We start from the raw sequence: 25256 nt of genomic DNA on the forward strand, positions 1-25256 counted from the left end.
ATTCATACAGTTCATTATTCGAAATTTTATTTGACCACTACATTTTTAAAGTCCCAATAAGGCAAGTAGTTCTGGAGGCATTTAATTTCGGCTCTTGTGATTTAATACATTACTAAATTTTACCACAGTAAAGAAGGAATGTTAATACTGTTGCATTTATTACATTTAATTTTCCGCACTGCTTATATTTGATAGTATCACTGTTTTAAAAGAATTATGGATCTTTTCAAGTGATGGCAATTCACACCATTCCATTTTCGGTTTATTCTTCATGCCCAGTCTTTCATGATCGCTACCTTCGATAAATTGGGTGCCATAACCTCTCAGTAAACAGCGAAGCAACCCATGCACCTCTGAGAGCACCTAATTAATTATCTGCGTGAATTTCCAATGCACCTAATTTCCTTTTGATCCATTTCGACCGGAAGAAAATTAGACCGAGTTCGATGTAGAAAAAATTACTATTCATGCCATGTAAATTTTCATTAAGTTTTCGCATTCGTGACGAATTTTGAGAATGTCTGCTCTCTATTACCATCACGTATTCGTGTGCCTGTATGGTTATCGCGGTCCCAAGCTACAACTTATTGAAGACAACTAGTTAAAATTTCCTTTCACCAGACTTTCTACTTTCACTAATTAGTGCAATTAAGTCTTGAAGGATCATTGAATCTATCTCCGATGACCATGCACAACGTCTCCCGTGCACTGTAAATCTGAATTCAAAAAATAAATTAATTAAATGTTCTCCGATTTTCCGCTCCCGTGATGACGTCGATTCGGCATATTTTATAAAATAAAGTGTTCAAAAGCCTCAAACATTTTAGATCTTTACTAGAATTAGTTTGACATTTCTTTTACTCCCCAAAAATTACACTTATGAAATAATTTCATCTAGATGATAATAGACGGCAACAAGGTTAGATAACCTTTAGTTATGGTCCGGGTTATTAAATTAAGATATTATTTATTACTTGTGTATAAAGTAATTCTTATTTTCCTTGCCTAAAAAAGAAAAAATCTGTTCGCCGACGTTACAACGTAAATTTGTGATTCTAGTTTTATTGCAATCAATTAAAGACAAGTATTAATCAACAATCTTTTAAAAATTCATGCCAAAGAAAAAAAATCCAGTAATGTACATGCATTTGACTTACCGATCTTTTCCTCTTACTTATTGGTTTCTCAGTGGTTTTTTGTATCTTTAAGTTTGGTTCTTTTGAGCTTCCTGGAACTGTAAAGGTGATATATATATATATATATATATATATATATATATATATATATATATATATATATATATATATATATATATATATATATATATATATATATATATATATATATACTTTAATTAAGAGAATTAAAAGTGTATAAATTGCGCAAAAAGAAAATATATATATATATCCTTAAAATAATTTATATGCAGTTTAATTAAAGATACTAAAATGTTTAAAATGTTGAAGCAATTAGATCAGGAACCTGTTAGATGAAGGAAGGTGCGGGGATTTTTCCTTTATTCAATTCGTCAATTATTAGCCGTGGAGGGAATTCGCGTTCGTAAATTACTAAAGACTGCAGACGTTCGATGTTTTATTCACCGCATAAGGTCGACTGTCACTCTAAGCTTGCATCGCTCTTACAATCTCCACTTCCCTCTATGAAATGATCGATTTATTACTAAAGAAGTATTCATTTTATTCATGCCCTTATATCAACGTTTCATAAATTTTCTGAGAATTTATCTTTTGTTAAATCAAAGATTTCATGTTATATCCTTTTCATCGATCATCCTCCACTGAACATTTTTATCTACAATTTTTCCATGTAACTTTTGATAATTCAGAATTTTATCGCTTGATGTAAGACCAAATTATGTTTTCAGCACGCTTGCTTTTAATACAAAATATAATAAAGGGGAGGGGGTCAAAAATACTAAAATGTAGGTGTTGTGAACATAAAACGTGTTTAAATGTTTCCAATCATCTGAAATTATAAGTTGAAATATCTGAATAAGTTTGTCATTTTTATATAGCACGTTAATCGCTTCCTTCAGTTTTATTGGATGACGTGTTATTTGAGCGTTTCCGAGTAACTTCCAATCATTTCAAACTGTCAGCTAAAATATCTGAACAGGTTTGCCATTTTTATAGCACGTTAATTTCTTCTTTCAGTTTTATTGGTTGATGTATTAATAAATGCCTTTTAACAACAATGACGATAGGATTAATTACATAAGGTGCTAATCACTATTTTAAAAACTGTTAACTCGTTCAAAATATTTTGTGTAAACATATGCTATTTATATTTTTAGATAGACTATGTCATCATAATATTTTCTAACATCCTACAAATGATAGCGACGCGAAATTTCAGCTTTTAAATATAAGGTATTTTACATAGTAACCTAAATTTGTAAGTTACACTTTTTAATAAATTTATTCTAATGTAAATCAAGAATAATTTATCAAAGACTTGAATCCCTTATTTTAGTTTTAAATATTAAAACTAAACTAAACCAATTTCAATTTGAATAATAGCTTTTGATTTATTGTATTGATTTTTAAGGATACATTTTTCGTCTTTCTAAGTGTTAACACTTCAGTGTTTGCCATCTGCAACGGCGTTTTATGTATAGGGGCTGCGTAACATAAATTTGATCCACAACTTTTTCACAATATAAATTTAATTAGTATTATTTAACCGTACGCATGATATTTAAATCCGTCAATATTCAAACGCATTTTTCCTGTTTAGATTTTTCTGTCACCAGGAAGAAAATCTAGAAAAAACATTATATCCACCTTTTTAAAGGGAGAAAATTTCTTAATTGCCTCCTTTTTCTCTCAGTCCCTATTTTCTTCTGTAATACATGTTCATTAACATTGCAACCGTTTTTTCTTTCTCGTATACGTAGAATGTATGTATAGTAATCGTCAAAAAATTCGAACTCGAGATTCTGACGAATCTAAACATTTTAGACCTCCATGAGTTCGAAAAACACATTTTCGTTAAATAACATCAGATTTGAAACATAAAATTAAAATCTATAGTCTAGATATTTATTAAATTGTGAGCCAAATCCAAAAGGGGTGACCGTCTACCGGTCTGTCCTTTTAGAAATATTTAAAAACGATACCCAAAAACGCTTCAATATATCAAACTTGATATGTGATTTCAAGACTACAAGTGTAATTTTGTGTCACATTTTGGTTTCAATTGGTTGGGAAAAACGCATCTGGAACACAAATTCGATTTTCATATACGGTTATCCGCATACCAGGGATTAGTCGCGAAATAACTCGTCTAAGATGACAAAATAGATTCAGTAAACATGATAAATTCATGTCAAAGATATTACGTAACTATTGTACGACGATGCTATGCAAGGTGTTTTCTGGGATAACACCTTCATTAGAGAGTGCGCGAGAAAGTTTTGGGGAGACCACTTCTGCTGGTTCTATCATAAAGTTATAACAGAAAAAGATACTACAAATATTAGAAACGATGTTTTAAGCGTTTATCCACTGAAGAAAATTTTTTCGATGGTATTTAATTTAAAAGTAAATAACAAAATGAAAAATAATTGATGGAAAATAATTAATTGAAAATATCGCACAATGAAATTTTTCTTTAAAGCAAACACGAAAAAATTTCATACAACAGTTTTATCTTTACACTTCATAATTTTTTTTTCTTCAATCGCTTACCAAGTGTGGATTATCTTAACTAATTATTAAATTATCCAAAATTATTAAAATAAGCAAAATTTAATTATATAGAAATATTTGCTGCACACCATAGCAAGACAAATTACAGTACCCTGAAGATGCACAAGAATGATGATTGCGAGGATAAAGAAAAATGAATATTTTATTACTGAAAATTCAAGAAGAATTATAATGTTAAATGGGAATGTTATGGACATTCGAATATTCTCTAATTTATTAAGTGTTCCTTGGAGTAAAGAAATTCATTAAGAGTTACTCTTCAATAGAATTAGTTCTAAATTACTCATGGTAATACATTTTCAGATTTCTGCAGTAAAATATGATTCTAGAATTTGTGATTAGTTATTTTATAGCTTTTAAATTCTTGGTATTGACTAATAAAAAAGAAATCCTGGTCTCATTAACTCTACAAAAATTAAAGCTTTAATGCCATTTGCATGTATAACATTTTATCTTATGCGATGCTCTAGCCATTCTTTTAAAAATGTCGCTGAAAAAATTTAATTAAAAGTAGCCTAAAGATATTTGTGTTACATTGATTAATATATAGAACTGAAGCTATATTAAGGAAAATTACTGAGGCTATATGAAGGAAAATAGAAAAAGAAATAAGCGAAAAAATGTCTACTTACTATCGTCACGTTCACTTGAAATTCCTTGTTGAGAAGGCCCTGGATTATTCCCTTCCGGAAGTGAAGTGACATTCCGTTCACTATAAAAATTTGTATGATGCTATTATTTGATCTTTTTAAATATTAGTTTTATCTTTAAGTTTAAATTAAAAAATGTGCTGTTCTAAGAAAGTGAGACGGACTTAAGCAACTGAAATTAAATTTGAGTTGAATTTGCCAAAAAATGAACAATTAATTATATTTCATAAATTTGAAAATTTTTAAAAATAAGATTTTCTTTAAAATAAAACCTTTATATTTAAAAAAAAGTTCAAATTTATAAAAATGTCATTTTTTAAAAAGTCCTTTAAATTCGAGTGCATTTTCTATCTACTTTAAATCTGTCTATGCTTTATTTATTTCAGAAAATACTTCTCTCCTGCCTTTTTTGCATTTAATAACAGATTACTACAATTTTTCTACTGTTCCTGATGTTATCCTTGGAGGACATAATTAAACTTAGGAAAAATAAAATTTTGAAAAAAATATGTGACTTTACAACTATTGAAAAAGAAATATTATGCTTCATTAAAATGTTGATGCTGAGTATTCTTTAAATCGTTAAAATTTGATAAATTCATTTTAATTTTCATCTAATGACTTCTGAGCGTATATAAACTTATTATTATTTCTAGTATTAGAAGTTTAACTAGAAAAATTAACGATATCTGAACACTAGAATGTAAAAAAGAAATTATTTTCTCCGATTTGATAAGAGAAAAATTACATTAAATAATGTAAAATTTCGTTATTCAAGTATTTCAAACGTCAGTACAGAATATAACATAATCAGACAGGCAATAAATAAGTAAACAGAAAATACCGTTAAATTACACAAATCTAACCATTTGAGTAAAATGTTATCATAAAATATATAACCAAATACCTTGAAGTTACTTTCTGTACTTCATCGAGGTTTTCTTCCTGTACAAATAAAATTAACATTAGTATTTGACGAAAATCACAAAATAAGTCAGCTAAATTAATAATGTATAAATATGAAAACTTTTACTTTATTAACGTTTTCATCTAAATTCTTCGTCTTTTTATTAAGATTTCTCAAAATTCAGACTTTATAATATAAAATCGATACGATGGATTATTATTCTGAAGCCGAACCACAAAAGAAACTAGTGGTCTTTATGAAAAAATGTCAGAAATGCATTTATATGATTACTTTAGAGAAAGAAATGAGTTTTACATTAGCAGCTCTTAAATGATGCAATGGAAGCATTTTGGCATCAAGTATATCTCGAATATTACATTAATCGTCAAAAATCATAATATTAAAAAAAAACTATTAATTTTCTGTTTTGAAAGAAAGTATTCATTTATCGGTTCATTTTATACGCTATCTGTTAATGTCATTTTTTTTAATCATATACATTATCAAGTTGATTTCACCCCTTTTTCTTTTTTCAGAGGAAGTGAGAATTTGTTAAAATTTTACGCTCGTGCCTAACTTTTCGCAATTTCAGGGTACGAGTAAACAACGTAATTTCAACTTCCTGACCAATCCTGAGCGGTCCTGCACAAGGAAGTTTGCTCTCTCCAATGTCTTTTAACATTTATGTTAACGACTTACCAAGAATTAGGAATAGTCACTAAACAATTTTTGCAGACGATACCACTATTCTAACAAAGCAAAGGAGTCCACAAATAATCACAAAACAACTACAACAATACATGACTCTTTTGCAGTGCCGGATCTTCGGCTGGAAAATAAAAGTCAGCTCTAATAAATGCACGTGCCTCCTTTTCTCTAAGAAAAATGGAAAAGGCCCGACTTAAACCCAATCCTAATTTTCCCCTGGATAGAAGAGTATAATTGCCTAGGGTTAGTTTTAGACTTAAAATTAGCCTTTAATAGTCATATTAAAGCGGCCCTCACCAAAGCTACGGTAATGCGTGTTAAATTCAACAGCTTAATTGCTCCATGGAGTAAGTTATCGAGGCTATAAGTTAGTTAGGCTCAAGCATCTGCTTTACAAAGCAATTTTAAATCCAGTGTTGATGTATTCAAATGACTCTCAAATTTCTGGGGGGCAACTTCAGCCCCAAACATTAAGAAGTTTCAAATTTTAAAAAAATAAACATCTGATGAAGATTATTAATGCGCCCTTATACGTTAGTAGGAAAAATTTCCGGAATTTATTAAAAGAACTTCAATTAAGTTATTCGAAAAATTACCGAGTTACTTCAACTGTTAGCATATGATTTTGCTCTTCCCAGCTCCAGAAAAAGACTTCGGGCTGCTATTCATAGTATTTATATTAATTTTCCGTCTATAAAAAGACTGAGAATCTCTACTCTGTTGAAAATCTGGTGGATAAAAGATTTTCAAAATGATGTCTGTTTCGGTCTCAGATAGCTACGATGAGCTAGCTACACGCGTGAAATTTTCTGGATTTTTTCAAAAATAATTAATAAAAATAGTTAATTAAATCAGACCCCGTAGAAAGGCACGTGCAACTTGAATGCAATAAAGTTCTCTATTCCCCCATAAATAATCAAAATATTATGATTCTATTCAAATAATTATATCATAATAATTTATTAAATAATTATACCAATTTTCATGACGTTAGAACTTTATGCGCTCGTCTAAACTAGTAAAATTAATTTTAATCTTTCCCTAAAACTTACAAATTATAATTGCTATTCAAAATTATGATGTAGAGGTGCTCGTGACCACTTTGTCACAATAAATTTCGTAATTTTAATTTTAATTCAATTAGGTAAAAGTTTTAATTTTATTAGCTTATAATTTCAAAAAAATCATTTAAAAGACAAAAGAAAAATTTCAGAAGCGCACATGCTTTTAGCTTACCTTTATTTTTCTTGATTTCGGACCTCCTAAAAATAATTAAAAAAAAAAACATTTTTCAAAAAACTTAAAATATGAATTAAACAAATACCAAAATATAAGAAATTAACTCGGAATTTCCAAATTTTGTGTCGAATTTTATAAAATCTCATGAAAATAATAAATATTATGCAACAATGTTTCATCATTTTAAGTATAGAATTCCTTAATAACAACCGAAATTATGCTTATCAATGAATCATTTTTTATGTTTGTAAAGAATGAGATCTTGTAATTTATTTCCTTCCATATTTCTAAAAGAATCAGCATTAGCTCATTATATAAAGTGTTGTTTAAGTATTAATAATTTTGATGATTTCCACTCTGTACTTAATCGGATTTATTTAATCGGATATAGAAAATTTTGCCGATTTAATTCCCAACATAAACTTGACTCAATAGCTGCGTCTTAATTCAGAACTGATTCCGGAAGGTCTCACTGATAGTCTTCCAATCCAATTAAAATAATTAGTAATCATTAAATCCTATTCTACTCCTTTAAAATGGTTTACAATTACAGCTAAAGTTTTAAAAATGGAAGAACCTTCTGAATTGGAAGATTGTCAGGAATAATGAAACATTAATCAGAGCAAGACAAATAACATTCTTTATACCTAGCAAAATTTTGATAGATTTCAATCTGCCTTTGTACCTCGAGCTCGATATTATTTTAGCGAAACTATCAAAATTTAACAAGGCCACTTCAAACGATTCGGGTTACCAAGGATTTCACCAACATCATAATTTATATTTCCAACAACCGTCTTCCTGTAGAATTTGTACTCGACAAGGCATTTCTAATTTCTATCATTGGGCCAAGTGTGTCGTTTTCGATAACCCAAATTTGAGACTAATCTTCGCATAACAGCTAAGTCGGCTTCTCCATACATAGATTTCTTTCTTAGCTCTTCAAAAAATCCCAAAATGGAAATAAAATACTTTTACTGGCCTAGTAAGGGAACAATTATTAGTCTTTATCAAGTCTAATCATTGTTCTAATCTGTTGCATCTAGCTAATTTGAGCAATGTGTCTAACCATCATACTTTACTTCATAATGTAAGTATTGATACTGACATAGGATGCACTCTCTCTATCTGCAAATAATATGAAAAAAAAAATAATAACTTAATTTACCGACAGAAAATGTAAACCCAATTCGCATCAAACAAGCTCCGGGAACGTTCCAGTTAACCCAAATCTGTGATATTCATTTAACTGATAAAAAAAAAATGAAAATGTCAAGTAACACATATTTGAAAACCCTTTACAATGTATTATCGTAGAGACATCAGATTGTAGTTTATGTAAATTAGTTATAAATTGTGATAATAATAAAATATTGCAAAATGAAAAAATTATTACAAACTTGAGTACTAATAATAATTCAGTGTCTTTGCATTTTATTGAAAATACTAACAACACTGATGATAATGAGGTAAGGTAGCGAATACCTCAAAGGAAATTTTTTTTCATATCTGATTGTAAACAAACTGTCTAATTCTGTGTTATTAGTATCTATTTATCAGAATATTCTCATGTTTTTGCAAAAAATAAATATAATCTTTGCAGAATAAGAATAGAGTTCCCTAGAATATTTTTAACACCTGATTTACCAGTTTCACGCAGGACTTAAAGAACCTTTGTTACTGATAAAATTGAGACAGATAAGCAGATAAAACAACTGTTGACGGTAGGTTTCATAAAAGAATCTACAAGTAATCTCCTGTAACTTTAGCACGTAAAAGAGATGAAAATAGAAAAAAATCGTCTTTGTCTTGATTATCGTAAAATGAATTCTCTTTCTAAATCTGATGCAGAGCCTCTACCTTGAACAGATTCTTTATTAGACGAAATAAGTACTGCTAAATTTTTTTTCAAGTTTGGATCTAGTATCTGGTTATTGGCGCATACAATTCCATGGATAAAATAAACAAAAATTGGCCTTTGTAACTACTGTAGGTTTATTCAAATTTCAAGTATTCCATTTGGCTTTAAAAATGCACCTGCGATATTTAATAGTACTATTCGTAAAATTCCGAATAAATATAAATTTTTAAATTTTGCATGTCACTATTTTGATGCCATAGTAGTTTTTCTCTAATTCATTACAAATACACTATGATAATTTAAAACAGATTTTTTCGAATGTGGGAAAAAAACATTAAATTCAAATTTTGTAAATGTGTATTTGCTGAAGGCAAAATTAATTTCTTTTTAATATGAAGTCAAATAAAGATTCATTTCCCTTGATAAACATGATATTGGAAGACTATAAAAAAATTACAACCTCCAAAAAAAGTAAAACAATTTCAAGGTGTTTTTTTTTGTTTGTTTTTTGTTCTGTCGATGCGTAAAATAAGTTTATTATTTTCTTGTGCTAATTTTTTTTTTTTTTTTTTTTTGATTTTGAGAGCCCTTAAATAATCTTCTTAAAAAAAGATCGACCATGTAATAGACTGAAGAATACTTTAAAAGTTTTTGAATTATTGAAAAATAAATTAATAACTAAATCGGTGCTACAGTTATATAAACCTAATTTTTAATTTTCTGTGATGCATCTCAAGTAGCCATTGGAGCTGTTCTAAAACAGCCTGATAGTTCTGGTAAATTAAATCCTGTTATCTTATCATTCAAGAATTTTACACCCTTATAAAAATTATTACGTAACTGAGTTGTTATGTTTAGCAATAGTAAATGCTCTTTATAAATTTTAATACTATTTACATGGGGAAAAATTTATAATTCATACTGATCAAGCTGCCCTTGTTTAGCTTTAAAATGTTAAATATTTCAGGGGAAAGTTATTTTTTTGGTGTTTCAAACTAAATACGTTTGATTATGAAATTAAATACTTAAAGGGAACAGCTAATTTTGAAGTTGGTATTTATTAAGGCATCCTACCACTCAATATCTCCAGCATTATGTGCATTTATTGGAGTTGGAAGAAATAAAACATTATCAAAATTTACAAAATTTGAATAACTTTAAATTTAAAAATATTGATGATGTATTTGTAGCTAGAAAACAAAAACTGTTTAAAATAATTATACTTTTTTCTCTTAAGAGGAAAGTTTCACAAAATGCTCATGAGTAATTTGGGCATTTAGGCACTCAAAAAATGGAAAATCTGAATACTGTCTAAAATTATATTCTCCCAAGATGTTGCTCTTTTTTTCAAGCATTCTGATGCTTGCCAATTAAACAAAAGAAAAGGCAAAAAAAGATTTGACATTTTATAAAGTTGTGTCCCCTACAATCATGAACATCTTTCTGTCGATACTTTCGGTGGATTTATTTATTATAATTTAGCTAAATAAATTTCATATAGTAAGGTGGCAATTTAATTCCTAGAAAGGACGCTCTTTTCCTTTATGATGACGATGTGATAAGTGCCATCACAACAAGTATTAAAGCATAGTAGTCTTATTGAGGCGTTAATATACGGTCAACCTCCCGATTAATATCTATCTCTTTCTGGGGTTTTTTTTAACCGGTTATTCTGATAGAAATAAATATTTCTAAACGGAAAGTGAAAGAGAAGAATTACATTCCCTTTCTTGATGTTCTTATTTTAGGCCTTTGAATATCACCCATTAAAAATGCTAGTTAGTTACTAAGTGAGACAAATGCTTTTCTTTTCATACTTACGTAAAAGCATTTTTATACCATTTATTGAAGTATTAATGCTTATTACAAGAGTATTTTCATTCTCATGTTCATTATTTTCATGTCCAAGTATTCTATATAAAATCATAATTATGTTGATATTTTATTATTGTATATGTTCAATTCTCTAGCCCACTATTCCATTCCTAAATTGATACTTTTCGCGAATCAAATTTCCTATAATTAAACGATTTCGCATACAAACATACCTAGAGACAATTCTCATCGAGTAAAAACTATCAGCTGAACTTCTGCAGGCAACGTTACGTTACATATTTTATTAATATTTTTGTTATTATTGTTGGTCATCTAAGTTTATATAATATTTTTAAAGTAAAACTCATAGCTGTCTATTTATATCTCTAGTCTCCTTGTTGAAATAAATTTTTATATTATGTAAAGATAAAGGAAACTTAGGTATCATTTTTAATATGCATTTAAATGTTAAATTCTTCCTTGGGCACAAGATAGGGCTGTGTTTCGAAGGGCCCCGACAAACATCAACAGCTTGCAGCTTGCGTGGAGTGAAAATTGTAACGGTATCTCTAAATTTAATTTAAATCTTTATTAATTTCCAATTTTTTTATCTTAAATTAGTCCATGTTAATTTATTCTGAAATTTCTCTTATTTCCTGAAATTGAAAATTATGAGAGATAAAAATTGTTGGTTTGCGAGTTTGAAAACAAAATTGTAACTAGCTAAAAATTGTAAAAGCAAAGTCCAATGCATATTTTGTGGTAGAAAGTATAACATTGTTTGTTGTCCAGAATTTAAAAAGAAATCGAAAGTCGCTGTCGAGTGGAAACAAGAATATTACGAAAGTAGCACTCTTTCATCAACATGTACTTCAGGAAGGGTTTTGCTTCAAACTTTAGTGGTTGCTATTCAACATGAAGGGAAGAAACTTCATCTACTAACTTTGATCGATACTAGATCCGAATATTCCTATGTTTTAGTTTTAAAATCAACAGTAGAATCCTTAGGACTAGAATCAGAAGCTCATAGAAAATTAACACTCGTTGTGTTTGGAGGAAGAAAATCTGATATGAAATCTGATAGAAAATCAATGTTGAGAATTTGCTTATCGGTTTTAGCTGTAAAATTCCTGTTTTAGATCAGCCTAATATTTGTGGATCTATATCTAGTCTACAGAAAGGATCATGGATATCAAAATTAGCTGAAAAGGGAATTCATATCACAGATGTTGATTGTGTCAACTCGCAGACTGATCTTTTGATAGGCTCAGACTTTGCTGGAAATAATTATATTAAAAAAATACAGAAATTAAGAACAGGCATTTTTGCTATGGAAACATTGCTCGGATGAGTTTTAATGGGAAAATTGCAAACAACTAGTAGTGAAAATTCTATTGCTGCTGTAGTTACTTCCCTCTTAATTCACAATCAAGAAATCTGAAACCTCTGATAATTAGAAGCCATTGGCATTAAAGATCCCTTTGAATGGAAATTGAGAAGTGAAATTGATTAGATCACTAAACGATCATTTTATGGCAAATTTAAGAAAATATGACGAGGGAAGATATGAAGTGAAATTACCATGGGTGCATTACAAAATTCTTACTGAGTGTAGAGATATGGCTAACAGAAGACTAGAAAGACAACAACTAAATTAAAATTAAAACGAAAACATGATGCATAAAATATGGTGTTCGAGGAGTGGTTAAAAGAAGATATAACTGAAAAGGTGCCACTTGAAGAACTGGCTAATTCTGGTTGCTACTTGCCACACAGAGGGATTTTTAAGGAAAATTCAACAACTAAGGTCAGACCAGTTTTCGACGCATTAAATGGAAAGACAGGCTTTCCTTCACTCAATGATTACCTTCAAAAAGGACCTAACACCTAAGAATTGATACCGTCATTGTTAGTAAGGGAGAGAGAAAAAAGAATTGGTGTTATATCTGACATAAAAAGGGCTTTTTTACAGATAAGCATTTCCGAAGAATAACAGGATTATTTTTTATTTCTGTAGTGAAATTATAGTTCAAGTAAAGAAATTCAAGTTTTTAGACACCGCAGAGTAGTTTTCGGAAATACCTACAGTCCTTTTATTCTTGAAGCAGTCATTCGGCATCATCTGGAGAACACATGTAAAGAACGTAAAAAAATCGCAGAAAAGTTATTAAGATCGTTTTCTGTTGATAACTGTGTCAGTTCATCAGACGCAGAAAGTGAAATTTAGCATTTTATAGAAGTTTCTACACAAGCTATGGCAAATGCTAAATTTGAATTAGGAATTTACCGATTTCAATGCCTCAATTCCAGAACATCTCATGTCTTAGGAATGCTGTGGAATCGTAAAAATGACACTTTATTTTGTGAAGTTTGATTTAAGTATTGAAGTGAGGGAACCATTTACTCGAAGAAAGTTACTTTCTCTTGCACAAAGAATTTTTGATCCAACTGGGTTTTGTTGTCCTATAACATTTTATCCAAAATTACTTCTTGAGGAAAGTTGCAATTCAAAACTCGGTTGGGATGATGGGCTGTCAAAAGATGTAACTGAAAAGTTTATGAAGTGGTCCAAAGATCTTCATCGTTTGAAATCGGTAGAAATTCCAAGATATATGTCAATGGACAACTGTATATCGATTAGCCTTCATACACTCTCTGATCCATCTAAATTGTCTTATTTAACAGTCATTTTCTTGAGGAGTGAAAGTGAAAATCAAGTTTTAGTGCAATTGGTGCTTGCAAAAGCAAGAATCGCGCCTCTGAAAGCAATGTCAATTCCTAAACTAGAATTAAAGGCATGTAAAATAGGTGTACGTCTTACTCATATGGTAAAAATGGCTCTAAGTATCAAAGGCATTGAAGAATATTATTGGACAACTTCAGTGTTGTATTGGATAAGTCACGACGATGCATGGACTGTGTTTGTAAAAAATCGAGTTAAAGAAATAAGAAATCTTAAACACCGAACAAGGTGGCGACATGTACCAGGCACTGAGAATTCTGCTGGCGTGCCATCAAGAGTTTGTTCAGTGAAGAAACTAATAGAATCTCGTTGGTGGAAGGGTCATCAGTATCTGAAGTTGTCGGAAAAAGAATGGCCTCATTCTACTCCAACTGATGACAAAGATTGTTGATTCTGAAAGGCGCAAGGCAATAGTAACGGTATTAAGTCATGTCAATGAATTTTCTTCAAGAGTTTTCAGCTACTTTTCAAAGTACACCAAAATTTTAAGAATGATCGGGTGGATGTACAGGTTCGTAGAAAAGTCACGAAAGAAAAGAGAACATGTAGAGCTTAAGGTTCGTGAGCTAGAAAGAGCCTAAAATTGAATAATAAAACTGATACAACTAGACTTTTTTTCATCTAAGGATATCAAAAAGTTAATCCATGTATGTTTAAAGATGAAAGAAGAATTTTGCGAGTCAAGACAAAATTGACAGAGAAGAAAGATTTAGAAAACTTTAAGTATCCAATTTTATTTCTAAATATACATAAATTAGTTAAATTAATCATCCTAGAACATCAATTGATTTTACATCATGTGGGACTTCATCCACTATTAACGAATCTATGATAGAAATGTTGGGTCATAAACGAAAGAAAAACAATAAGATGAGCTATTTCTAGATGCATTGTTTGTAGATGACACAGCGCGAAAGCAATGAGAACAGTTTCTGTGACATTCCCAGAAGACAGAGTCGTAGGAGTAGACTTAACAGGCCCTCTTCTTCTTAAAGATGGGACAAAAGCGTTGTTTGTTTTATATACCTGCACTGTATTCGGAGCTATTTATCTGGAACTGATAACTTCTCTATTTACTGATTGCTTTCTCTTAAGTTTACAAAGATTCATTGAAAGATGTGGACGTCCTCAAGTAATTTATAGCCATAATGGCATGAACTGCACAGGACCTAATAATCTTCTTAAAGCTATTGATTGGAAAATGATTGAAAGTGAAGCAGCTAATAGAAGAATTGCGTGGAAGTTCAATCCACCCTCTGCTTGCTGGTGGGGTGGTTTCTGGGAACGTTTAATAGAAATCGTTAAGAAAATACTAAGAAAAGTCTTGAAGAATGCCTCACTAACTTATGAAGAGATACTGAGTTTACTTTGCGAATGTGAAGTTATAGTTAATTCGGGACCGTCAACTGATGCATCGGAAGATTCAAAAGAGTTAAAACCAATACTCCCTGCAATGTTCCTGCAAGAAATTCCAGAAGTTGGTGTGCCAGACCTTGACCATACAGACAAGATAAATTTAACAAGAACATTACGATATCAGCAAAAACTTCGAGAAGAGTTGAGAAAACGTTTTAGAGTAGAATATCTTGGATATTTCATTCTCAAGCAAACAAATGAAAATTCATCTTTTGAATTAAAAGTTGTTGACATAGTTTTAATCGAAAACGAAGATAAGAAGAGAGTATTTTGGCCTTTGGGACGAATAGTCATGTTGTATCCAGGGGGGGGGGGGATAATAACGTCAGACTAGTTAAAGTTAGGGCATCGAATGAAGAGGTTCTAAGACTGATTCAACTCTTATATTCATTAGAAATAGAACCAGAATCCGAAGTAAGTCCTAAAAAGACAGATGTCACACAGGGAAAATAAATCCCTACAATTCTTCAAGAGATATTAAAGGAGATAATTGCCAGAAGTGGGCGAGCTAAAAAGTTGCCGTTTGAGATTTAAGGACTTTGAGCTTTCAAAAATTGACTTTTAAGGGAACGTTAATGGACTTTAAGGTTAAATTTTAGCATAGTTAAAAAATTGTTTTGATAAAATTTGTGTAATCAAAAGGTTGAAGTATGTTAAGTACAATCACCTATATATGTAGCCACTTAACTAGCATAGTATTATTTTCTTTTAGTTTTGTTTTGAGCGGCAAAAGCTTTTGTAATTTAAGCTTGTTTTGGTTTTTTTTATAAGTTAACTTGACTAAAGAAAATGGTGAACATTTATTCTCGTATCTGACAATGTAAGCTATTGGAGCCCTTCGGATAACTAATAAATTTTGAGTTTGTTGTAATTTTAAATTTGTTAAGTTTTTGTAAATTTTAAGTTTCTTGTTTATCATACGAGATCTATTTTATTAGTTCTCTATTTAATGGCTTTCTTTTATTTAAAAAATTTATTTTTAAGAAATTTTATTTCCACGAAACAATTATTAAAACGAAAATTGAAATTAACTCTGAAATCTTCATTGAAAATAAGAGGTCGAGTTTTCTGCAAAAGAATTTTTAAATAAAGTAGATGTCTGTAGTTATAACAAAAGGACAAACTTTATCATAATACTAGAATTTATTGGCCCTGCAGGAATATAAAGCTCAAACTTTGAAATTAACTGCTACTTTAACTGTTTACTCAAAAATTTAGGTGTCATTTTAGCGCGGGTTTTTTTTTTTTTTTTTTTTTTTGTGTGTGTGTGTGTGTGTGGAAATTATGCATTGAATCTTTTGTTTTTAAACCGTGTTAAAAAATATATTTATGAAAAAAAAATGAAGGATTCAAAGAAGTGCAAGTATTATTTAAAAATATCTGTAATTAGAGAAATGTGTTAATATTTTAATAGGAATGGGTTAACAAATATATTTTCTTATATATGAATCATGAAGTCTTAAGTTCTGCATATAGATTTTAAGTTAAACCGTAAGTTACAGTTGTTGATTATTTCACTAAAATTCAAAATGATTTTTTTAAGTAAAATTTTCAAAAAATTTTAAATTATCAAGTATTGTTATATTAATCTTAGATGATATGGTAATACTTTAGTTCAATTTCCTCTTAAATAATTCGAATACTCGAAAAGTATTTCATGGTATAAAATAAATTAATACAAGTTATTTTTATTGTTAAATTATACACCTAGTATTAGGTTAATAGAAACAAATATTCCTCTTCCAATATGATGTTAATTATAGAATTCTTTAAAACTATTTATTAATTCAAGTATAAATGTATTTTGATGTTAATAACTTTTAAATAGTTTATATTTTTTTAAATATTTTACACACTAATTCTAGTTTATTGATTTAATATCATCTAAATATCACTTAACTAAAAAAAAAAATATTTAAAAAAGATAAAGTTGTGTTAAATTAGATTGAATATTATAAGCAAATTGTTAATTTTTAGATGAAAATTAGGACATTAAAATAATAATAAATTTTTTTGAACTTACCAGAAGTTTTTACTTCCGAAGATTTTTCCTTGAATTTTCTCGTCCTTTTCACATTTTTTGATTGATTCCTATAAAAAAATGCACATTTTATATTATTTAGTATTTCTTATATAGCTCTAATTAATCCATAAATTCATATAGAATGTGCATCGGACTGGATAATAGAATACTTAAATTCATTATAGAAGAAATTTAAAATTTTCCTTTAAAAATCATATTTTGGAAAAAAATAGCATTTGTACTTAAGATTTAATTATCATAAATCGCATGTTTTCCTGTATGTTGTTTTTCAAGAGTCATTTAAAAATCTAAGCAGTTTAGTTTGTTTGTGTGTATTATATCATTCATTGCTATTATCAGTAATAAAGTGATTTTTTCTTTCTTTCTGTTCTCTGTTTTAGGAATTATTAAAAAAAACTTTTGTTGCTATCACTGATAATAAACAATAATAAAAATAAAAATGATCAAGTTTATAACTTTCTTATATAATACAATAATAAAAATGATTAAATTTATATAAGAAATTATTATTTACTAACTATTAAAATCTAAAAATTTTTTATATGAAAAAAATCAATGATTATGAAATTTGATTTTGTGTGATATTTAAATTTCAGTATTTGAAGCACATCAGCAATAATAGAGGTAATTTAAAAAAGCAAATCAAAGTGAAATATTATTAAATTTTAGGAAGCATTACTACTTATGCAGTTACACATATAACTATTATTAAACAAAAATATGTTATGATAATGAAATATTTAGTAATATTTGGTATACTAACCATGTATAGAAATGACAAACATGCCTTTCTTATATTGATGTTCATTATAACAATTTTTTTATCATGAATAGTACTATTGAATATTAATATCGAATCTGAATTCATCATAGAAAAAGAGAAAGTTTGGAAATAAAGTTGATAAAAAATGTATACATGATAATCTATTTTTTACTCAGTATCTGCTCTAAAAAAATTGAAGCTTAAATATAGAACAGGACAGAAAGTCTTTTAACTCAATCTCATCTGTTTGTGTCCTTTATAAATTTTTTTTAAAAAATCAAATCATCCAAATGATAAAGATTGTAGCAACTTTGCGCAGCTGCATTTTGGAAATGAGATTCTTACTCATACCTTGTGGCAATAAATGTCATTCTTGACTTAGCTATGACTTCAAATGTGGTGGAGCCTCAGAAAAAGGTGCACATTTCTGTTATTTAGCTGTATTATTATTAGTAGTATAGTTATTTGAGAAATCTGCTTGATATCTGAAATATTTTCTATTTGCTGAGTTTTGTGTGCCCTTGTATTATTGTGCATAAAAAGAAAATCATTTCCTCAAGCTTTTTAGTACATAGTTGATTCAATAACAAGAGGTTAGTGGGTTCTCTCCTGTTGAAGAATTATTGAAAATCATTGTGCTTTGCATTTGAGTTTATCAATGAAGACATGATGGTTTTATCAACTGTTTTCAAGAATGATATTTTTATATTAAATGTTACGCATATAATGTTCAGTTATTCTTTTTCTTTTACATAGCCTTTTTATGTTAGATTACATTTTAACAAAAATACCACTTTTTATAAGTTATTAGAATTTTCACTGAGAAAATAAATCCATTTAGTATTTCATATATTTTAAGTTTTTTCATTTGCACTTGTGGCTTTCACCTGGAATAAATTAAACGAGATTGTTCCTATTTTTCGTATTTAATGTCAAACAGAATATGGTTTGAGAAATTCAATGAACTAGAATAGTGGTCTTTTTATAAAATTACATTTCATAATTATAATAAAATTTAAGATACCAGCAACATAAAATATTTTTATAAATATTATACCTCTCTGTTTCTTTGTGCCATTTTATAAAAATAAGAATGTGGTTGTTTTAATTAAGCATATTAACTCTATTATCACCTTTTGGATTCATAAAAGAAGTAGCTGATCATCATTGAACTATTATTTTTTCATTTCAACAGACTTTAAATGTTATTTTTTTTAAAGCACCTGTTACTAATACCTATTTTCCAGCAATAACCTCAGTACTTACTTTTTTTTTTTTTGTTGTTGTTCATTTGATTTTTCATAACAACTATTTTCTGACCCAGTCTGGTACTGTATTTGTATGTATATTAATATACTGTGGACTGATAATACCATACTCTATTTCACCCTAACTTGGCAATATTGTAAAAGGCAGAAAATGTGACGCTCCGCGTTGGAAAAGAGTTCCCCATCCATTTTGACTTTAAAATAGCAAAAATGCGTAGAAATTTATCAAATAATATCATAAATTACAGAAATCCTTTTTTTATTAGAAATTATTTAAAATTATTCTCAAGTTAAAAGTGCTTATCTGTTAAGTATTTTGTAAATAAAGCGAACGAATAAAACCAAGCGATTGACATAATGAATTCCACTTTGACTAGAACTGGTCATCAAGGTCAAATATTTGGCGCGTGTTTCTTGTACGTTTCCGCCAACTTTGCTTCATTCAGTTCACAACCGTTATTATCAAAACTCGTACATTTTTATTCTTGCTTTTTTACCAGCTGATATTTTTGATACTGTTAATCACATTAGTAGTTATTAGTTTCGATTGTTGAATATTTATTCAATTCATCATTTCTATTCACTGCTAAAATGTCTGAAAAAGTGTTATCACAGACTGCTCTGTGCACGCCGATTGAAACCAACAAAAAGTGCAGCACGCAGAAACATATTAAATATTTATTCTCGATTCCGAGAAGAAAACCCTCAAGATTCTATGAACCAAATCGTCGATAAAGTTTCGCATCTTACAAGTGTTTCGCTAAGAACAGTTTTCCGTTTGAGAAAAGAAATAAAGGCATCCAGTCCTTTAAGTAACCATGGAAAGACTTAAAGCATGGATTTTTCGTCAAATACAGGATAATGTAAAATCATCATATTTAATATGATGATTTTACATTATCCTGTATTTGACGAAAAATCCATGCTTTTTTTCGGAGAAATGAGATCCCAACATTAGATAAAGTTTTAAAAGATGTGAACGATGATACAGATATCTTTTCGAAAAACATTAGCCGAATTATGCTTTACAGAATACTGAAAGATTTGGGATTTTCTTTTGGAAAACGGTGAAACGAAATGAAATAATTTTAATAATTTATTAAAATAATGTATCAATAATATTGGACAAAATAAGGAAAAAAATTAATTCTCTGATTTAAAATGATAATAAAGTAAATAAATATTTACTATTTGGCGAAAAATTTGCGAGATAAAGTTTCGCCAGCAATCTGCATTTCTAGTAACAATGTAGTTTACAGTAACCCAGTTCCCCTGACAACGACTGTGATTCGGCATGCCTAGAATATACTCTACTGCCAAGTTAGGGTGGAACAGAGTATAAATATATTTTTTCTCCAATATAAAATATATGCTATATAACTATAGAGAATTGATTTAATGTGTGATAATTGTAACATTGGTTTTGCTAAATTTTCCTCAAATCAAGAAACTGAAGGGGAAAGATTGCAATCAGATGTTTGTTACTTCACTAAAAATTTCATGAAATTATATAATTTCTAATAACACTAGGTATGTCGGGTAGCATAAAATAAGTTTTAATTTATATCAGTATAAAATTCTTCTATATTTTACATTCATATTCATGTTTTCTTTGAATTTTTATAAAAATTTATTTACTAAATTACTTGCATTCAAAACTATGTTTAATTCAAATCCGCTCTGTCACAAGACTGGCATTGTTTATATTTAATAACATAAGACAATGTAAGCCTCGCTCCCACAGAAAGTATATCAAAAAAGTTTCTTGCAACATTTTTTATTAAATGAACAAAACAGCGAATGTTTTTATGCTATACATATCTTCTGTGCAAGGTGGAGAATGCCATGAGTATTTAGGTTTCTAACAGATTTTTTGATAATTATAGAAAACTGCTTTTAACACTTAAATAAAAAAAAATTAATATTACCTACTTATTTTGGCAAATTTCCCCCAGATTTTTAGCTTTCCTTTAAAAATGTATATTTTTTCTACATTTTCATTAATTGTCTTGCTGTGTAATTCTTTAAATAAAAATAGGCTCAAAACCATGAAAATCATCGGTTGCGCAAATTTTGCTACTTCTACGTTGACCATGGAAATCTCGGGATACACAGCAAGAGGATTAATATATTTCATTGTTATAATGAAATTCAAATTGCTTTCACTGTTTCATCAAATACTCAGTTTCATAGGGGTTTTTTTTCATTGTTAAAAGCCAGAGAAAAATATTCTATTATTATTCAAAATATTGAATTTTAAATTTCATAGTGTGTTATAAAAATAAGGGCAATACCAAAGCCTGGTACCTTAAAACCTGCTAAAATTAATTTTTACAGAAATCATTGATAATTTTTAAGAATGAAACAAAATTTAATAAAGTATTGTGAGTAGCATCTCATAGGCAAATAAACAGTTTTGAAACATAAAATATTTTCATTAAAATGGAAAGACGAGACTAAAGATAAATTAATCTGTACCATGTATGGTAACAATATTTTTAACTCATAAAAATTAACCATTTCATCAATTTTTCCTAAATCTTCTCTAATAAATAATGTCCTTATGCTTCATAATATTTATAAGCAATGTTTGAGAAAAATGTGTTCAGTCTATTCCAACTCTAAACTGTTCAAACTATTTAAAAGCTTCTCTTTTATTTACATAGATACATTTTAAAATCATAAATAATCGCAAAAATTCTATTGCAGTCTTTTTGTTTCATCATATTTATTTATTAAAAAATTATCTGCCCTTAAAATTTAAAGACAACAGTGATTAATTCTTCATTCGTTACAATAGTGAAAATTTGAATTAATATACTAATGAAGAGATTAATTCCATTGAATCTTATTTTGAAAACAATGTCAGATTAAATGTTAGAAAAATTCTAATAAATACTGCAGCTTCCTTTAATGCAATATAAACTTCACATTCTTGGCCAGACAAGGACAAACACCGAAACAAATAGCTTATGAATTCATTACATGCATAAATTTGTGAAAAAAAATTATCAAAGTTGTATGTAATAATGCCACCAATACCTCAATCCCACTGTGATTTGGATGACCTTTTTCAAAGCTTGTGTAACAAAATTTATTGCGCTATAGCATGAAGACTTTTCATCTTTTACCTTATAAGTAACTATTTTAAATATATTTTGTTTCAATTATAATCTTTTTTTAGTAAATTTTTTTGACTTGAATATACATACATATATATATATATATATATATATTAAAACTGATTTTTTTAATTGAATTTCAAGTCATATATTTTCAAAATTTCTTTTTATCATCAGATGATATTTAGGAGGTTATGAAATCAAGCTAGCAGGAGTATTCTACTGTAGTAACATTTACTTTATAATGTGTTTTGTGTTGAATAATGAAGAAAATTAAGAATGTATTCCTCCCGTTAACTAATTAAGCCCAAAAACTGGTAGAGATTAATAATTTTGATACTACATATCAAAGTTGATATTTTTGTGCCTGGAGATTGATGTGGAAAATAGAAAATATAGACCATAAAATATTGTTTATAAATTTCTTGTTTTTGATATTCCATCACAGTCCGGATTCATTGATAAGCAATGTAATAGAAAACTACTTTATTTTTCTTATTTCAAATAATCAACTTTGTCAGATTTCCTATTCTTAAAATTTGCACATTTTTTGTCTCAATCATTACTTCTTAATTCATGGGGTGTTGGAATTTTTAATGAATTAATAGAAGTCAATTTATTTGGCACGAATTAGAGGTGAGAGAGAGAATGAAAAATTATTCCATCTTCCTGCACAGATTTTATAAACTCCACTGAAAAACTGAACTTATTTATTTTGTAAAAATGGTGCAATGAACGCTGTTTGATTCTAAATGTTCTGTTTAATATTTACAACATTAGTTACATATTTAATCAATTTCTTCAACATGTTAAAGAAATTTTTTTAATTGAATGCCTACATGCATGCACAAAACTTTATATAAAAAAAGAAATGTGTAATTAAGACACAAAATATACTATAAATATTGCTTTTTCTCGCTTTTATGATAATTGTATAACTTTAACCCTTTCTGGTGGTGTGGGAAACATGCTTACCACTAATTCATCAATATTTGTGTCAAATTATATAGGTTGGCAAAAGTTCTGACAGATTTTTCAATAAAATAAAAATTTAGAAGCTTTAATTGTTTATCTCACACAAAATGGTGTGTCCTAATGATTAATTAACCAAAATAATTAATTAAGCAAATTAAATTTATCTATTAAGCTAAATGAATTACTTTTCTTAAACCAATATTAGTCCTAAAATATTTTAATATACCATGACTAAAAAAGGGGGCGTTTTAAAGAGTTAAATAATTATCGTTTTTAATATTATATAGTAATATGCTAGTTCTAAGAATAACTTAAAAATCATTATTCCCACATAAATATACTTTAATTGTATTAAATTTGTAGTAATCAAAATTATTCATTGAAATTTTTAACTATACCATTTTTTATTATGATGTTTTACATCAGTCCCTTGAAAGATGTATAAATGGTACTTTGTTGCCCATACAAAATATTTATATCAATATTAAATTGAAATAATGCAAACAGAATGACATTAAATACCTGGATGAATCCGATTTTCTTTTCTTAGGTGCCATCTGATTTCCAGTTGTTTAGCACTGTGAAAAGCAACATCAATATAGATCTCAATATTTTTTTAAAAAAGAAACTCACATATAAAGTATTTTAATATTGCTTAAATTTGTTATAAATATTAAAATAATAATGTCTTATTAATAATTAATAATGCTTTACTGTATATAATTAAAGATATTGAACAATATTTTTGCTTGTTCCAATACAGTTTGTTTACATATTTATAATCGATTAATTTTATTTTAATTACTTCTTTGTCTGACATTATTTCTCTGTTTTCTATCATTCAATAGTGAATTAATCATGCAGCATTTTATGGAAGATGACTAAAATATAATTATTTTTCCCTTAGAGATATTTAGAATATCTATTAAGATATCGCCAACCGGAATCGAAATTAAAAACTGTAATATCTTTTTTAATGATATTAAATTCTTATTTTATAATAGATATGCGGAAATAAGTTTTCAGCATTTTATGGAAGATAAATAAAAAAGTAATTTTTTTACATAATGCTAATAGGAAATTGAAAATTTCTTACCTTCCTAATTTAAATTTGAATAAGGATGTCTCGTTATGCGTTCACTCAGCGACGGTTCCGAAGACCTCTAGTGACTAAGTGAACGGTTTTGGCAGGTCTTGAAAAGACCGATGAGTTCCGGGACCAGGATCCGAAAACGGGTTTGCGGAAATAGATTTTATGGAGAAAAAAAAGAAGTGTTGGCAAAAATTGCTTTATATATATATATATATATATATATATATAATTTTATTTATTTATTTATTTTTTTCCCTTTATGTATTCCAACAGATTAGTAATGCTGAAACCTCTGAAATTCGAAAATATATGTATAGCCTCCCTTCTGTTAATAGGAATTACTCCAAAGCATTTTTTTATTTTGATAGATTTGTGTTCAGTTTCATACCTTTTTCGCGGTTGTGTGTCATTCTGTTCTTCGTATAATCAGCGGTTTGTCACTTAATATATAAATTTTCCCTTCAACTGATATTTAATAATATTTGGCAGAATGAATTTATAAATAATTTTTAAAAACTACACATTTTATTTATTGCTGTTAAATAATTCTCGAGATTATTTTTAATCTTGTTATAAGAATTTTTTAAAAATACTTGTCTAACATGTTCAATTATTCAAAGTATCGGAACATATGGCATGCATAACATGCAAAACTATTTATAAGAATATAGTCTCATTAAAACAAAAACAAAATTAATTATGAAATGCTTTAATATTTGATATACAGGGTGTTGCCGAATTCGACCGACAAAATCATAGGAGGGATAATAGGCATCAAGAAGATAAAGAATCACCATACAACATAGGGTCCCAAACAACGTTTAGTAGGTGAAAATCGCAAAAATATAGAGTCCGAGAATTGTTGGAAACTGTAAAAAATTAATTAAAAAAATAATAAATGGAGTTTTAACTATAATTGTT

General features: G+C 28.4%; 1 protein-coding gene across 1 annotated transcript in view; it reads right to left on the reverse strand.

The window, feature by feature from the left end:
- LOC129959267 (uncharacterized) overlaps positions 1–24401 on the reverse strand; it is a 50081-nt gene extending 25680 nt beyond the window's left edge. The window contains exons 1-6 of the mRNA XM_056072090.1: positions 24339–24401; positions 23765–23820; positions 17094–17161; positions 7233–7258; positions 5289–5326; positions 4364–4443 (exon numbers count right to left, since the gene is read on the reverse strand). Coding sequence (XP_055928065.1) covers positions 4364–4443; positions 5289–5326; positions 7233–7258; positions 17094–17161; positions 23765–23799 — 247 coding nt within the window. The 5' untranslated portion in view covers positions 23800–23820; positions 24339–24401. The remainder of the gene's footprint in view (positions 1–4363; positions 4444–5288; positions 5327–7232; positions 7259–17093; positions 17162–23764; positions 23821–24338) is intronic.
- Between the last annotated feature and the right edge of the window lie 855 nt (positions 24402–25256).

Source organism: Argiope bruennichi, chromosome X1 (genome assembly GCF_947563725.1).
Source record: "Argiope bruennichi chromosome X1, qqArgBrue1.1, whole genome shotgun sequence".
NCBI lineage: Eukaryota > Metazoa > Arthropoda > Arachnida > Araneae > Araneidae > Argiope > Argiope bruennichi.